The sequence below is a fragment of the Struthio camelus genome, chromosome 2 (genome assembly GCF_040807025.1).
Source record: "Struthio camelus isolate bStrCam1 chromosome 2, bStrCam1.hap1, whole genome shotgun sequence".
In the NCBI taxonomy this organism is placed as follows: Eukaryota; Metazoa; Chordata; class Aves; order Struthioniformes; family Struthionidae; genus Struthio; species Struthio camelus.
The window spans coordinates 79,735,066-79,751,484 of NC_090943.1; the positions used below are offsets into that span (position 1 = coordinate 79,735,066).

The 16,419-nt window shown below is 38.1% G+C and overlaps 1 protein-coding gene across 2 annotated transcripts in view; it reads left to right on the forward strand.

Moving 5' to 3' along the window:
• ADCY2 (adenylate cyclase 2) overlaps nucleotides 1-16,419 on the forward strand; it is a 201,854-nt gene that overhangs the window by 139,819 nt on the left and 45,616 nt on the right. For both annotated transcript variants that reach the window (XM_068931363.1, XM_068931364.1), the window contains 4 exons: nucleotides 1,287-1,330; nucleotides 3,913-3,993; nucleotides 8,802-8,871; nucleotides 11,969-12,066. In XM_068931363.1, coding sequence (XP_068787464.1) covers nucleotides 1,287-1,330; nucleotides 3,913-3,993; nucleotides 8,802-8,871; nucleotides 11,969-12,066 — 293 coding nt within the window. The remainder of the gene's footprint in view (nucleotides 1-1,286; nucleotides 1,331-3,912; nucleotides 3,994-8,801; nucleotides 8,872-11,968; nucleotides 12,067-16,419) is intronic.

The following is a 16,419-nucleotide window of genomic DNA, read 5'->3' on the forward strand; positions in this document are numbered from 1 at the left end:
TGCTCACTGCTAAATATCTGGTTGTTGCTGATAGATGAGGATGTAATGCATTTGTACTGGGGCAAAAACCCAGTGAAGCTGCTGGGAGCTTTTCCACTAGCTTATGAGCTGTGGATTAGACTCTGTGGAGCTGCATCTTACTATGAGTGCATCTCTGAATCATAAGGAGTCCTAAGTAAATGCTAAAAGGAAAGATTTGGCCCTCTAAGCTTGTGATTCAGAGTCCCAGCATTTGGTGTGGCTGCTGTGCACTGTGTGGAAACACGTTTTGAACACAAAACCAGAGTGGAACACCTTTGGGAGAAGGCGCTTTTGATAAAGAGAGATTCTCTGAGATTTAGTGGCTGGTTTAGCCATAGACTGTGGGTGGATTATGGCCACCTGGAGCAAAGGCTGTGATGGGAGAATATTGCTATGGCACCTGAAGTGAGCTTTATTTGAAGACTTCCATGCGAACCAAATGCTTAGTCACTGTAACCTCTACCACTGTAACCTCAAGATGCCCTACCCACTCATTGGCCACAGCTGACAATCTGAGTTTCGTAGTGCTATAGTGCAATATTACATCTTTTACACTAAACAGAAAGGATTTCTTTTTTTAATTTTGATAACATCATTTTATTGCTGTCAGTAAAACACTGTCGATCCGTAGCTCACACCTTGCATTATCTTCTACTTCTAAAAAGTGTAACATCTCATTTTCAACATTAGCATTCACTTCCACTGCTGTTATATAGGAGCATGTAGGCTTGAACCACCTAACTCATCTCATCCAATAAACATAATGGATCAAAATATGGACTGTTTCGTGTTCATTACAGAAAGGATCCGGGTATCACAGTTAATCACGAAATAAGCATTGCTGTGATGGCTGCTGTTGCTCATCAAAAGAAAATAAAGGCCATTGCCTATGTTTGGTTACTCAAGTCTGGTTTTCAAAAATGCTTAACACTAGTTTTCCCCAAAGCTGGTGGGAGTTTGGGCTATATTCCAACAACAATGACTTTGAAGCGGTGACGTTCTAGCAGAGAAAAGCATTTTTGGATTTGGATAGTTTTAGTGGCAATTTAGTGTTTATAATATCACTTCAATTTGTCTGCAGATCACTCCCTTTTCCATCTTCGTTGTTGCTAGATTTTTTGAAATAGAGTTTTAATGTAATGTTAAAAGTATTTATAGTTGAAATCTTTCTCCTTAATTGACCCTGTTTTCATCACTATTTTTAAAGTGACTAAATATTGTCAAGGTCTGTTATAGCTGATGCAGGTTTTTGTTTTGTTTTTTAGGATGTTCCTATGGGGCAATATCATTTTCAGCGTTGCAGAGAGAGGTAAATTCATTTCAAAAAATTACTTATTCATCTAAAGTCTGTATGAATTTTCATACATTCATATATTATAAGAAGTGCTTTCAAATATTGACACCCAAACTATTTTTTCTGCTGATACCTCTATGTAAATAGAGAAAGTCTATGAAAAGTGATTTTTAAGATGTGTTAGTTGTAAACTGTGAATACACTTCCTCCTACTAAAGAGCATTATTCCAGATTAACATCAGGATGTTGATGGGCTACTGTTTGTTTCGCTTTATTCTTCCAGTGTCTTTTAATCTCTTTACTCTTTCAGTGTGCAAATAAACGATGTACAGGGAAACTGAGAGGGGAAGCGCAGAGGGGGAAAAAGGGAAGATGGAAAGGACTTTATTGTAGTATTTCAAAGTCTAGAGTGTATTTGCAGTAGTAAACATTCAAAAAGTACTTTGTGGTTCTCTAGCAGTTCTTCTGCTACACACATTTTTTTTCAAAATCCTGATAGCTTTAAGTTCTTATTTTCCTGCTTGTTAATTCCATCACTAGGGCAACATGGTGAGAAATGGACATGGGGAGGAACTGATCGCTTTCCTTAAAAACACCCAGAATTTCTAAGTCAAGAAAAGAATGAAGGCTGTTGAAAAAACAAGCCTAGCACAATAAGAAAATCTGAAATGGTTACTTTTTATTTTAATGACCTGATAACACTTCAGATAATATCGTTCTTGCAAGAAAATAAGTAACATCAAAAATACCATAAAACAGCTTGAAAGAACCCTTCAAAATTTGTACTTTTTTTTTTCTCTTGGGTTATGCAAGCTACTTGTTCTATCTGTTCCGTGCCCGTCGCTGCTCAGTAAATGTCTCATAGGCAAAACACGAGTTACTGGGGCGCTGTACATTTCCATAAAATATTGCTAGACTCTAGAAGATGATGACTGAATCTGCATGATATGAAGAAACACTTGGTGATTTTGAAACCAAGCATTTACATTTGGAGTATATTAAAAGAGCTTAATTCAGCCTTATAATAAAAGATGAAGAACATTGGCCTGTGGCATTTTCAAATAATGCAATTCTTTATGATACTCAGATGCTCTTGCTCTCTTGTTTCTAAATTCCACTCCAAAATAGATTTGAAAGGTACAAATTTTAGCAGGTATCTTGATACCATGTTGTTGCTCTTCATGTTATGGAAGGAGCTTCTGGAAACCGTTAGTAGAGTCTTCTGTCTATCCTGAGGCACGTAGCTAAGATTTTAGATATGCTAGTTAGTCATTCCCAGAGGGAAGAGCTGAAGTGATAATAAGCACTTTGAAAATCAGGTGTTTTGTTAGAATATGAAAACGTGGGTTGTGAAGCCTGACTGTAGGCTTCTGTTTGTGGCAGTCTTACCTCTTACATAGTTACATGATATTCTTATGTTGTTAGGGATCTGCCAATACGATTATATGTGATTAAATAACGTCTCCGTACGTGTCTAGCTTTTTCTCCCGGGCAGATTGTTCCGTACGTGAAAAATAGGTGGTAAACATGTGTTTACCTAAATTTTGTAGCATTGAATAAGGATCAAATCAGTTGGATTGTGTAAAGTTTCTGTAAGTACACTGACATGCTTTCTGTATAAATTTGAATCCTGCAATAGGGTATCAGGTTTTGGGAAATAATCCAAAATCTTCATGTAGAAGAAGAAGGGCTGTATTACCTTTGGCGGGCTTAACTTTGTAGATTTGGGTGACTTTGGTAAGAGTAATACCTCAGATCTGAATGTTGACTGCCAGCCAAACACTATTACTAAGTTAACACTGGATTTAAGTTTTCAAGGAGGAGAGTCATGGTCTGGAAATATTTGAAACACCAGTTTTAAGGAGAGCACAACTGCTGAAAGAACTGGTGATGTTTGCAGCCATGTGTTAAGTTAGAAAAGACAAACCCATTCTTAGGACCCTCAACTGGATTCACGCTGGGCCCAGTGAACAGAAAAGATCCTTTTTTCATTACAGTTGTGTTATGAGTTATAAAAAGAGAAACATGACACATGTTTGAAACTAATTTAAGGCTTGGTGCTCTTATTAAAAATAATATGTCCAAGAAAGGAAGAGCTAGCAGCCTTTCTGTAGAGAATGTTTATTATGCACCAGTGCACTAGCACATTATTGCTCATCACACAACTCTGTCAAACAATTTTTAAAAATAACTACAAGAAACAGGAATATTTTAAGGATTTGAGCACATGCCACTCTCTTTCAGGAATTCATACCATTATGGATGACTTTCCTTCAACCAGAGTTTCTTGAAATCTGCGTTTTTACAAAATGTTTACTTTTGCTTATTTTTAAGTGCTTCCTAATAGTTAATCCTTAGTTTTTATATATATATATATATTTTTTTTTTTTGGTAGCAAAGTCTGTAGCTTATGCTGCTTTTGTTAAGAGCTTAGTATAATGAGGCTCACTGTCGCTGAAGCCTGTAGTTGCTGTTGCAGCATAAATGTTACAACGTCGTTATTATTATGCCAGCTATCACTCCCTGTCTTTTAAAGTTAATGTTTATTAATAAAGTGGTGATTTTCCAAAGTAAATTCCCCCCATTTTTCATTTCAGAACAAAATCACAGAAAAAAAGGTTTGAGGAGGAACTGAATGAGAGGATGATTCAGGCCATTGACGGAATCAATGCTCAAAAGTAGGTTTGCATCCTGGGTTGCGTGTTTCCTTCAACTTCAACATAAGTGTGTTTACTATTTCTCCCTCTCACATGCACCCGCTGGACCGAAAAAGTTGACACTACGGCAGGCAAGGGAGGCTCTGCATGTCGTGAAGATCGGCTGCACAGAACCGTTCTCTATTTTATGGGATAAGACCATGCCTGTGAATCATGCTGTGACAAAGGTTTTGGCTCACCTTGAACTTCATGGCAAAGGAGTTTTTGGCTCCATAACTGTACACTGTACACTGCTGTAACGCGACAGAATTATCTCATCAGAGAGCAGAGAAATGCGAGAAAAAAAAAATAGGCATGGGGGTCAGAATGACGTGAAAATTGACGTTTCACAATTATGACAGAAACATCTCAGAACTAGAAACTTTCCCTAAACGCATAGTGTGATAACTCTCTATTTCAGCTGGCTGCTCAAGTTCTTAGAGAAGGCTGAGCTCGAAGGCACACTGAAATTGTCGGGGAAGGCAGTGTGGCATGTATTGCCTCTGTGTCCTAGGAGGAGCTGGAGTCAGCATTGATGGTCTCGGTCTGTTGGTGAATAGATAAAAATCAAATACCAGTCCAAAATAAGTGTTCAAGTTTCTCATGTTTACCTGATGAAATCAGGGAATTGCCTTTTGAAAAATGTAGATAATAACTGTGATGCATTATATATTCTCCCCCTGTTTCTGCTATGCAGAATCTTGCTGAGCATTGCACCTAATTATTAAATAGTCATGTATCATATTTGGTTTTTTTGCATCTGATAATCCTGTTAGAAGGTACTTGGTTTTAGAAAAAAAGTTTTTCAGATTTTAGTTTTGGAGAAGAGTGCTGATATTTATATGTCATAAAAAAAAACCTCAGTGAAAAGAAGTAGGTTATCTGATAGGCAAGGCCTTTTAATTATGCTAGAGTTGCCTAAAACAGCTATATACATCTTTGCAGTTTTTATTTGTCTTCAGGTACACTTGCTATGATAAGTGTGCTCTAAAAACAATGGTTTGATGTCAAAGATAAGGCACCTTGTATATAGGCATAAAGTATTATTATGACCGTACTGTGCTTTCTTTTATCACAGAGAATCCCTGTCTTACCTTCTTAGTGCATAACATTTGGAGAAGATAGATAGAAGATAAAAGAGATTTCTGGGATAAAAGAGATTGCTGCAACAGCTTCTATGCATTTTTGTGAATTATGCGGGGGACAGCAGAAAGATAAGGAATGAACTCCTATATCAGAGAGGCTGAATGCTACCTTCCAAAACTAGATTCTCTGTCTATCTCTGTCCTGATTTACTGAATGAGTCACTTAAACCAGGTTATTCAATTGGGTACCTGGGAACAAATTTGCCGAAGTGCTGATTCCCCAAACAGCAATTAATCCAATAATATTTTAACGGCATGAATGCTAAATTCCCCCTAAAAGTAGGTAGAAGATGTCCTAAAGATATCCTAAATTTGGGACACAAAACTAATTTTTTTTAATATATAATTGTACCTTTTTTTTCCTGTACCTCAGTTTTTCAGCTTTAAAATGAAGATAATAGTATCAGCTAATCTAATGGAGTGGTTGTGAAGCTAAATCTGTTACTTTTTGTGAATCAGGAACCAAACTTTCAAGAAAACCTGTGAAGAAACTAGTATTTTTACTTGTATGTATTTATTTATATTATTCTTTTCCGAGTACCTTGACTGTGGTATTCCTGGTAGTAATGTGCCTGTCCTCTGCAGGAGCAGGTTGAGTAGCCCTGGCCATGCCACTCTGTACCTTGGTTATTAGGAGGCTTTTGTAGGAAGCGTGATGGACGGACTGGAATCTGCCAACTTAATATATACCCAGAGACAGGGTTAAACTAAGGTTATCTGCTATCTGCTAAGTCAGTTACTATGTTAGAGACACGCTCTCTCTTTCCTTTCATATTTTTTATCTAAGTCACTGCAGCTGCTGTGGTCTGTGCTAAATTCCATGCTGGATGTTGTCCATCAGACAAAGCTTATCTAGCCAAGGGCTCCGTGAATACAGGCAGAATTTAATTGCTGGTCTGTGTTGTTCCCTGAACTGCAGAAGAAATTAAGAAGTTAAGCACAAATTTGGTATTTAGCTTCCCAGATGGCATATTCCTACATCCTTGTGGATAATTCAGTAACTTTTAGGCTAAGCAGGGAGTTGAGCAGTAATTGCAGATTTTTCTGTCCTTATCTCCGTGCCAAAGGTATGTGTCTTTGTGCCCCTTCTTCTGTACTTATTGTCCACTTCCATTTGTCTGCATTATATTCTTCCCTCATGTCAGACATATGAGCACCTATTTAATGCTTCTATTTGCTCTCACTGCTTTCCCTGTCTTCTGGCTATTCCTTCACAGAATCACAGAATCACAGAATCGTTTAGGTTGGAAGGGACCTCTGGAGATCATCTAGTCCAACCTCCCTGCTCAAGCAGGGTCACCTAGAGCAGATTGCCCAGGATCACATCCAGACGGGTTTTGAATATCTCCAGGGAAGGAGACTCCACAGCCTCTCTGGGCCACCTGTTCCAATGCTCGGTCACCCTCACAGTGAAGAAGTTTTTTCTCAGGTTCAGATGGAACTCCCTGTGGTTCAGTTTCTGCCCGTTGCCTCTTGTCCTGTTGCTGGGCACCACGGAGAAGAGGCTGGCCTCATCCTCTTGACACTCCCCCTTCAGATACTTGTACACATTTATGAGATCGCCTCTCAGTCTTCTCTTCTCCAGGCTGAACAGGCCCAGCTCTTGCAGTCTTCTCCTACCCTTTTGCTTCATGCATTTCCCAGTCCCACCAAACCTTTTCTCTGAGACTTGCTTACCCTCCTGTGATGGATGCTGTGCTTCTTCCTCTTTCTTCATCGTGCCTGGAGATTCTGCTATAGAAAAGTTTTCGCAGTGCAGATTGACATTGTCTTTTGCTTTTATTTCTGGTGCCAGCAATAACGACAGCTGACAGGAGCAGTTGTATGGAAACTGAGCGTGCAGCCTCCTCATTCCCTTCTGAAACTGTATATGTGAAGTTTAAGTGGGGAAACAGGAATTTGTGAAAACATGGAAAATGTTCACTGAAAGCGGAATAGTCTGAAAACTTCTTCACTGACGTGAAGACATCTCTACTGAGCGTTTGTGAAACTGAGATTTTCCAAGGCCAGGCTTAGTCAAAAGTTAGCTTTTTCTCCCACAAGCAACAAAGGCTGGATCTGTGAACCCAGGGCGACTGAAAAATCAAAGTTGTAGGGCAAAAATATGGAGTTACTACAGCGTCCTTGAAATTTTTACAACTACTTTAATAGCAAAAGAACCAGTATCATTTTAGCAATCTTTTTAGCAGAACTGGAAGCTCCTGAAAATGTAATGGGAAGTATGGGGCAGCCTTTACTCTAAGTGGCATGAGTAACATGACACGTGATCAAATGTCTACAGACAAAATTCGGTCTTTGGGAGTAGCTCTGCACACAGAACTACCATGCTATATGGACAAACCACTTTATCAAACCTTTTTCCTCTCAGAATCTCCTAACTACGGTCACATGTAGAGCTGAGCTGTTTCAAATCAAACTGGAAAATATATTTTTGGATATTTTTGAATTAAGCATTCCTAGGACTGAATATGTTTTCAGCCCCTTTTGACAGTGAAATGGGTAGACTGAGACAGCAGTGCAGAGGAAGAAGGATGGTCTTCTTGGAAAGAAAACAATTATTTTATGCTTCCCGAGTCAAAGCTAACATCTTGCACGCCACTTTGCCCTTCCTGTTCCTTCAAGTTCTTAATTTAGGACTTTTTTTCTCCTGCTGCGGTTCATTATTGCTACTTATTTGCATTGCAGTCTGTCAGTGGAGACCTTCCTTTTTGTTTAGAAAACATGTTAGCTACAGTACGAACTTAGAGCCTGATTTAGAGTTATATCTGGAAAGGCTGCAAAAACACCTCATACCCTGCTATTAGTGCTCAAGCTTAGGAATTGCATGTTATCAAAAAGAGGCTGCTTAAATGCTATATATTTTTTTTAATTTCTCTTGTCACCTTCAGGTTCAAGCTACTTAACCTCCCAAAATTTAAATACTCTTTTTCTTTTCAAATAGCCATTAAAATAAATGCAGACTTTTGATCTGGAACATTGCATTTCGCAAAAAGGTGTTACGTCAAGATTTTGCCCAGATTCACTCTTTTTAAAATAGACTTACCATTTCACTGCAACTGCTTATTCTGTTTTGCACTTCTCATCTGTAAGCAGAGAATAAATCTTTATAATCGGTAAAAGAATCAAAACCTACAACTAGAGGACAGGATCACAGTCAGGAGACTAATTTAGCTCAAAGACAGAATGACTCCACTTCTTTAATTACATTTTTTATGCTCTGATTTGGAATAGGATACCGTACCCATCCTTCTTGTATTTTGTGACAACGTGCTTTATAAAGGTGCCTTATGAAGGATTGTCCTTTTTCTCAGGTTCTCTTCTGTGCATCTGATACACTACAGGATTTTGGACACAAGTGGAATGTCAGTGTCAGCAGTACATCACATAAATCTTTCCCGTGATTGTCCTAATAAATGGTCCACATAAAAATGGATCATTTGAGCTTTTCTTTCGTATATGCATTAGCAACCGAAGTCAAAAGGAAGTTGGGAGTTGTGGGATCCTGCTTTATTGTCAGAATACACAAGAACTTGCTTTCTTCAAAATTATTTTCTTATTCTACTCTTTTCAGTAACATGAAAAGACAGTTTTACTCTATTCTTGTTTCAATTTTAACGTTCTGCTGTATTTCGTTTTCCCTTCTAGGCAATGGCTTAAATCTGAAGACATTCAAAGAATATCACTTCTTTTCTATAATAAAACTCTGGAAAAAGAGGTAAGCTATTTTCAGCAGGGGTTCATGGTTGCTTCCTGCTCTGCCTCTTCCTAAGGGAGGCCTGTATCCCATGCATTTGTAAGATAGAGCCTTGGCCTCAGCACCTGTCCTGCAGTTCTTTTAAAGGTTACAATAATATTTTAGCTCATTTGTGAAAGAAATGCCAGGAGTATAACATTTGAGAAACCTTTCCTCTTTCCAAGGCAATTTTTAAAGTGCTCTGCAATTCACTTGAATTTCCTGAAATTTTCATAGTCTCGCAGAATTGGAGGCAGGTGTGATGGTCATATGTGGTGTAACAGGAGCAATGGATTCCAGAGATACTCAAGTCCATCACCTACATCCTCAAAGGGCATTTATTAAAGTCCATTGTTTCTGCTTCTTTTTTTTTTTTTCTTTTCTTTTGGCATATCTCAAAGACTCCACCTGTAGTAATGATAGTCTTGTCATGATTTCAGTTGCTCGTTAGTTTTCTCCGTAGGAGCTTGACACTCACAATCGTTCCAAGGACACAGTACTGTAAATGTTGTTTAAAAAAATGCCTAGCTGCCTTGGATGCAACGCACTAAGACTCCTTATGACAAATATTTTTTGATAAAACATGTTTGATACAGGTATGTGCAGACAGAGTAACTGATAGTGTTTGCAGTACTTGGAATAATGATCAGAATGAAAGATTCTTACTTTTTTAGATGGCTGTCATGACCACTAGCCTAAGAAGTTAGGCCTTTTTATTGTTCTGTATGGCCTTGTGGATCTTGAGTGTGTTTTCAGGACTAGAGGTGCCTTCCTGTAGTTCAAACAGACTAGGCCTCAGAAAGAAGGGAAATGCAGGATTTGCTCTTATCTTCTGCTTTTGCTATTGGCTGATGGACTCTAGTTTGCTGGAACACTGCTTCTAGTGTTGTGTGTGCGGTTGATCCCTCTATGACCTGAGAACAATGTTTTCTGGGGAAATGAACTGTTCTTTGCTTTTGCGCAGGGACAGAGCCAATATCCGGATCCCCACTGCTAATGGAAGTGATCCTAGGCCACCTGATGCAGAGGGTGAACCCTCTCTAAAGTAGTCTGGCTGGGTTGACACTATGTGCAGCACAGGTTTAAGTATCCTCTAGGGCCCATGTGGTGCTCCAAGACATAATTAAGAATTTCTACAGGTGTCTTGCAGTTCAAAGGATCTGAAATCACCTCTCACAGCTCAGCTGAATGGTGTTGTTGAAGGAGACGGCCAAAGAAAGGTGTCCAGGTACACCCCTGAAGTGTTGAGGCTTGCTGAAACTGTGTGGAGATGGCGTAAGAGAGAAGAAATTAGACCCGGCGTGGATCCATAGTGTTTAGGGAGTGCACTGCCTGGAGCGAATGGACCCCAGGAGCACATTCAGATTTTAGTTTGAAGGGTACTAGTTGATGAACTGTAAAAGAGAACTTGAGAGCAATCCATTGTATGTGCACTTCGGACAGTCAGGGAATGAGGGCTTGGAGAGAAAATCAGGGAGCTAAGTTATTTGGTGTGTAGATGTGCCCTGTAGGAGTCTGGTCTCTTTTAGACGGTAGCATGCTTGCATGGCAAAGAATTAATTGTTCTTTTCAGATCTGGCTTTTTAATGCCTTTCTTCACTTCCTTTCAATGACTCACCAGTCTAGGCTTGACTTAAAAGAACTCAGTGGGAAGCTTGACTTTCATTTAAACAGGAGCTTTTCAGGCCCTGCAGGACCTGAAAGTAAAGCAAGGTAATAAAGTAGAATAATTATTTAACTTAAGGAATGAGTTGCATGACTTTATTGGGAGATGTCTAGAGAAGCCTGGAACATGGAAATGAGTTCACAAGTTGGTCAGAATTTTTTGAGATTTTGACAGCAAGTGAAGGTCCAGAATTGTTGAACGAGACCATTAAGGTACAACACACTTACTCAACAGTTGGAACAAAAAAAAACTTGCTGCAAACATACTCATCCAGCACAGTCCTGCGTGTGCCGTGGAATTCATGTAGGTATGTGACAAGAATTGCTTTTGATTTGTCACAGAAGTGAAAAAAAAAGGCTATTGGATGCTAAGCTCTATTCAGCCACGTCCATGGCGAGTTTTGTGCACCAGTTTCAAGGGCAGAACTTGGCACTGAGCACAAAGGCACAGCTGTGTGCTTGCCGTTAGAAAGCACAGCTCATGCACTTCCCATTTATGAGGTTTGCGTATTAAGCACTTCGTGAAAATATTATTCGCTACTTTTTTTTTTTAACAATCAGCTCTTAAACTCTTGTGAAAAAAATTCAATCCTTAGGTCATTTCCTTTTGAGTACTTGACCGGTTTCAATCTGGACCTATTTGTCTCAAATAACAGAGCAGTTCTTCTAGTAAATACTTCATTATTCAATTCTTATCTTTCTAGATAGGCTAATTAGTGATTTATACGTAGAATTTTTGTCATGACAGAACTGGGCAAATTGACTCTCTCCTAAGAATATCAAGTGTCTAGTAGTATCAGTGGACATATAAGGACTTTTAAAACAGGCATAAAATGTTTTAATTAAAATAATAATATAACCTCAATTAATATAGGTATTATTGCTAGCTATCCTGATGGAAATGTAATGTGTGTACACACCTGCAGCATAGTATACATGTAGTTGCTTCATGTGCTTGGAAGTTTCTTGTCTAGATGACTGTTATAGTTTCTCATAACTGTTCCAGCCCAACCGTTTCAGCTGAAAATTAAATTTGAGGAATTAATGACTTAGAGACTTGGAGTCAGCCAAGGATTGTCAGCCATTCTTAATAATGGAAAAAAAATTATTTGCTTTCACTATTTTTTTAATTAAACCTCTTATGATGAATCTGGGATAATCCTGTAGCAGATGCAACACATAACTATTTCACCTGGCCATGTAAGCTGTTCTTCAAGGAGTAAAAGGATTCAGTACTATGCCGGATCATCTCTGGCCCTGCGTGGGTTGGTAGAAAAGTTACTGAACATCAGGAAATTCACTGTTGCTAAGGATTGCCCATACAGATCTGCTTTTTTAAGGTGGGATTTCAGTTAAGTGATGTTTTATCTGTTTCGGAAACCGTATTTTTAACACATGCTCTTTCTTTTTCTAGTATCGAGCAACTACTCTGCCTGCATTTAAGTATTATGTGACTTGTGCCTGTCTCATATTCTTCTGCATTTTTGTTGTGCAGATTCTGGTATTGCCAAAGTAAGTGGTGTTTAATGGTCCTAATAGTTACTCATTCCTGAGTATATTTGTTCATTAATGTAAAAAATAATAATGCCTAAGTTAAAAATTTAGGAATGTCAGATTACAAATGGAAATGGAACTGAACAGATCAGGATGAGAATTTCAGCTCGTTTTCAAAGTTATGCTTGTTTCTAGTTGTAAATGTTATCATAGCTTGACGTCCAAGCGCTAATATCAATTCTTGATTGCTTTTAGTTTTTCTCTTTGCATTTAAAAACAGGAATGAAATTCGTATGTGTAGAAAAAGTAAGACTTTCTACAAGTTTCTGTGTCTGAGATTACACAAAATAAGGGGACAATTGGATGTAAAAGTGGGACAGAATGGATTGCAGAATTGGGACTGTGATTAATGAAATGCATTTAACATACATTATTGTGCTAGCACTGTTCTGTCCTGCACAGCATTACTATATATACAGTAAAATCTATCTTTTAAAAATTAATTTTAAAAGACACAGTCAATATACTGGAATAATTGTTGCGGTCAGAATTTATGTATGTGAGATTGTAGGAAAAATTGTAAGCTGATTTTTATTTGTGTGTACAAATTAGCTATTCTTTCCAGCTGTGCATATCCTAGAGAGGCCAAAATAATTGCAGGATAGTTTGGGATCGATTTTAACAAGAAGAAAATAAACAGTATTTTATTAGCCTTCTTCAAATTGAATGTGGATGTTGAGTATTTATCTAGTGGAAAATTGATATTTGGTTCATAATAATTGTTTCCAAAGCCAACATTGTGTATTTTCTGTGATTATAATGTTTCTATAGTCATAGTCTTTTTTCCTGTGCAGTGCTTTTGGGAGTAGTATCTATAGCCTCAGATGATTGATTGGTCTTGAGTTGTAGTACTGACTCCACCTTGAATTGAAGGCCAGAAGGAACTGTTAGTTCGTTATAAATTGACTTCATGTATTGCAGACATGTTTTGTAACATGTATGAAGTGTCACTACGGACTTCTAGTCAGATAGTGAAGCGTCTCCTTCACAGCTAGTTGCCAAGGCTGAGACACAGTCCACAAGGGGACACACTTACATGAGTTCAGCAGGATCGTGCACGCGGTCGAGTCCGACTTTAGGAGTTGCCATTGCAAAATAAGAATTTAAAGCTGGTAACGGATTTGATTCATCATTTTGCATAGTGAATATACTATTTTATAAATTCATACCGTATTTGGATTTGTACAGGAATTAATTTGAGGAAATTCTTGGTTCGTGGTGTACCAAAAACCAAACTTGGTTCTGATAAGTCCTTTCCAGCCCTATGGTTTGTGACTCTGCTTTTATTCACTCTATAAATGACATAATAATTTCTCACTTTCTCACATTTTTAGGCTAATTTCATAGCCTTATTTCATAGCCTTATTTTGTTTATTCATATAAGTAGGAAGATGCTCGTTCTGCTATATCCTTATTATAACCCTTAAATAAAAGGTGTAGTTCAATACAGTATATCAGGTACTTGCAATTAATGAAATGTAAGGAACTATACTCACCTCTGGAAAATGTTCTCCAACCTGCAAAGATTCCATGAGCTTCTCTTGCAAACATCAGAACAAAACATACTTATGATTTCTTATTTTCATTACCAAAATTGAAAGTCTGGTCCGTTTAGAGGGCTGCATATTAAATCACAAAAGCAAGCGTATAGAATCATGTATTAGCTACATGAGTGGTTTTCAGCTTCGATGGATCTGTGAATTGATAGATCCAAAAATGAAAGGAGGAAAAGCAAGGAGTCTGCATCTCCACAGGAAAAATATTGGGGGTCCACAAATCTGAAAAGAGTTCAGAATCACTGCTCTGTGTAAATGCTTTCCGTAGAAAGTAAAATTATCTTCAATATATAATGTTTGTACATGTGTTGCTTTTTGGAGTGTACTTATTCATCGTCTTTTAGAAAGCATACCATACTGTAACAAAAATACTGTATAAACTCATTGGAGTTTTTCCTGCATTCAACCTGTAAAAGAAGATTTTATTTTAAATATTTTTTTTTTTGATATTTTTAATCTATTTTTTATTTTATTTTACTTACATTATTGCACACTTATAAATCAAGGTGGCATATGGCTATCTACTTGTCTGTAATTAAGAAGTAATATTAATGGCAAAGGAAAAGGCTAGGCTGTTAGCAGCTCTTGTTGGCAATTAATTTCAGTTTTGCACCCGCAAAAAAAAGTGGCATGTAGTCATTGCAAATATAACTTAAAGTGAGTGCATTCTAGTGCTACAAATGTTATTTCTTGGTAGCAAAAACCAAAACCACCATAGTTTAAGAGACTGTCTAACCTTTTTCTTTTTGTCTAAAAATTGTACAGGAGTTTAAAATGATGAGGTAATGAGGGTACAGAAAAACTACATCTGTCATTGGTTTTATTGATTCAATATTCCATTAATCTGGTTTTGCAGCAGTAAAATATCATTGCTTTCTCTGCAGTTGCACCACCTGCTGCTTTAAAGTAAATTTGGGAATATTGGCTCAGTAGTATCCAGCAGGTTGCAAGTATATAAGGAATATTTCCAAGAATGTGAGACACATATTTCAAGGATGAAATCATCTATTAAGGGTTTATTTTTCCTGGGATAGATAAACTGATGTGATGTGTTCACAATAAACAAACTTCTTCCACAAAGGAGTAAATATAAATTTAATCAAGTAAACAATAGCTTGGGGTGAAAGATGTCGTGAGGAGTAGGTCCATATCATGACCTTAAAATGCCAGGAAATCTCGATCACTACATTTCCTCAGAACAGGCTTTCAGTGGCTTCTTGGCCTTATTGGCTTACTAGAAATACCTCTGGTAATTCCCAGCAATCCCATCTTTTATTTAATTTGATTAAAATGAACTTGATACTGTTTTTTGAAGTGCATGCTGCTAAATTGCTGAGAATATGTTCATAGTGCCCGGGAGATACTGTTTGGGCTGCCTGAGTAAGGAGTCGGTCGGGGCTGCATTTACGATTCTTCCCCAGGCTTTGCTCGCTGAGGCTGCTGCGCTGAAGAAGTTGCATCCTTTTGTCCTAAGTCATGCCAGCTGGCGCTACCTAGGGAAGATGTTTAGGAGGCAGTAACATACCATGTCTAGTCAGGCACAGTTGAATTTCTTGATGGGAGAGGCGGTATCTAGGATCTTTGCCTGAAAGCAGACGTGTAAAACATGAGAAATAAGCACAGAAAATCGCCCTTCCTAGCTATTTTTCTGCTGCATCCCATTAATAAAAAAGAAGTGGAGTTATAATGCTCACATGCTTTTTCTCAGCAATGAAGCTGCCGTGCAGTTAGTCAACATCCTCATCGAACCCACTGGGGGCTTAGGGAAAGTATCATCCAGATCAAGAAAGGAATAGCTACTGTTAAATACCAAAAAAGTCTAGATTCAGTATTGTCATGTATATGTATATATATATGTATAGATAGATAGATAGATAGATTTTTACTTCAAGAGAATTTGCAATCAAACTGTTAAAAACGTGGATATTAATTTCCTACAAAGAAACAGAAATATGCTATGTCCTCTTAAGGGAAGGGAGTCATAAGTCACTTAGCTTCCTAAAAGTGTCATGAGTCTAGAAAGAATATCTTCTGTTTTACCATCTTTCATTATCTTTATCTTGACAGGGAATCCTTGTTTTTGCAGTAGAAATGTTACCAACAAGAGCTTGGTATGTGGAAATACAATTTTTTCCCACTCTCATACTGCCTCCGAAAAATTAAGTGTTGAAGATAGAATTTTCCTGATGAAAGCAGAGAAAAATGAGGAGATCCAAGATCGTAAATTAGACTTGCAGCTCTCTGAAAACCTGGTGATTTCACATATGGCTTCCTCAATTTTAAGCTCAGTCCTTCCGTAGGTGATTGCTAAGGCTTGCCCTGTACGGCTCCTGAGTGGGGCACAGAAGAGATCTCGTTTTCCGAAATGAGGGCGATCCCTGATGCACAGGAAGAGGCAGATTTAAAAAAAAAAAAAAATAGTTAGCTGACTTACAGGATGCTAAGTGCTCTTTTGACAAAACGGTTTCACTGAACTCGTCAAAACGTGTCTTATGAAGGCAATGCATCGGGTGACTCCGTGCGATGAAGGCCGGATCAGTTTACTGGAAGGAGCTGTGCCATTACTGAGCGTGCACGGTCTGCCGGTGACAAACGCAAAGGCGTGTTATGGCTTTCCTGTGGTCGTTGCCTCCAGCGAGGCTTACTTATGCTGGCAGTTAATTTGCAATGTTTTGCTTCCCATTTTGGCTCCTTCCTCCCAGTTCTTTCCTTCTAGGAGCAGCATGAAACTATGTCAACTTAACGTAACTGAAAC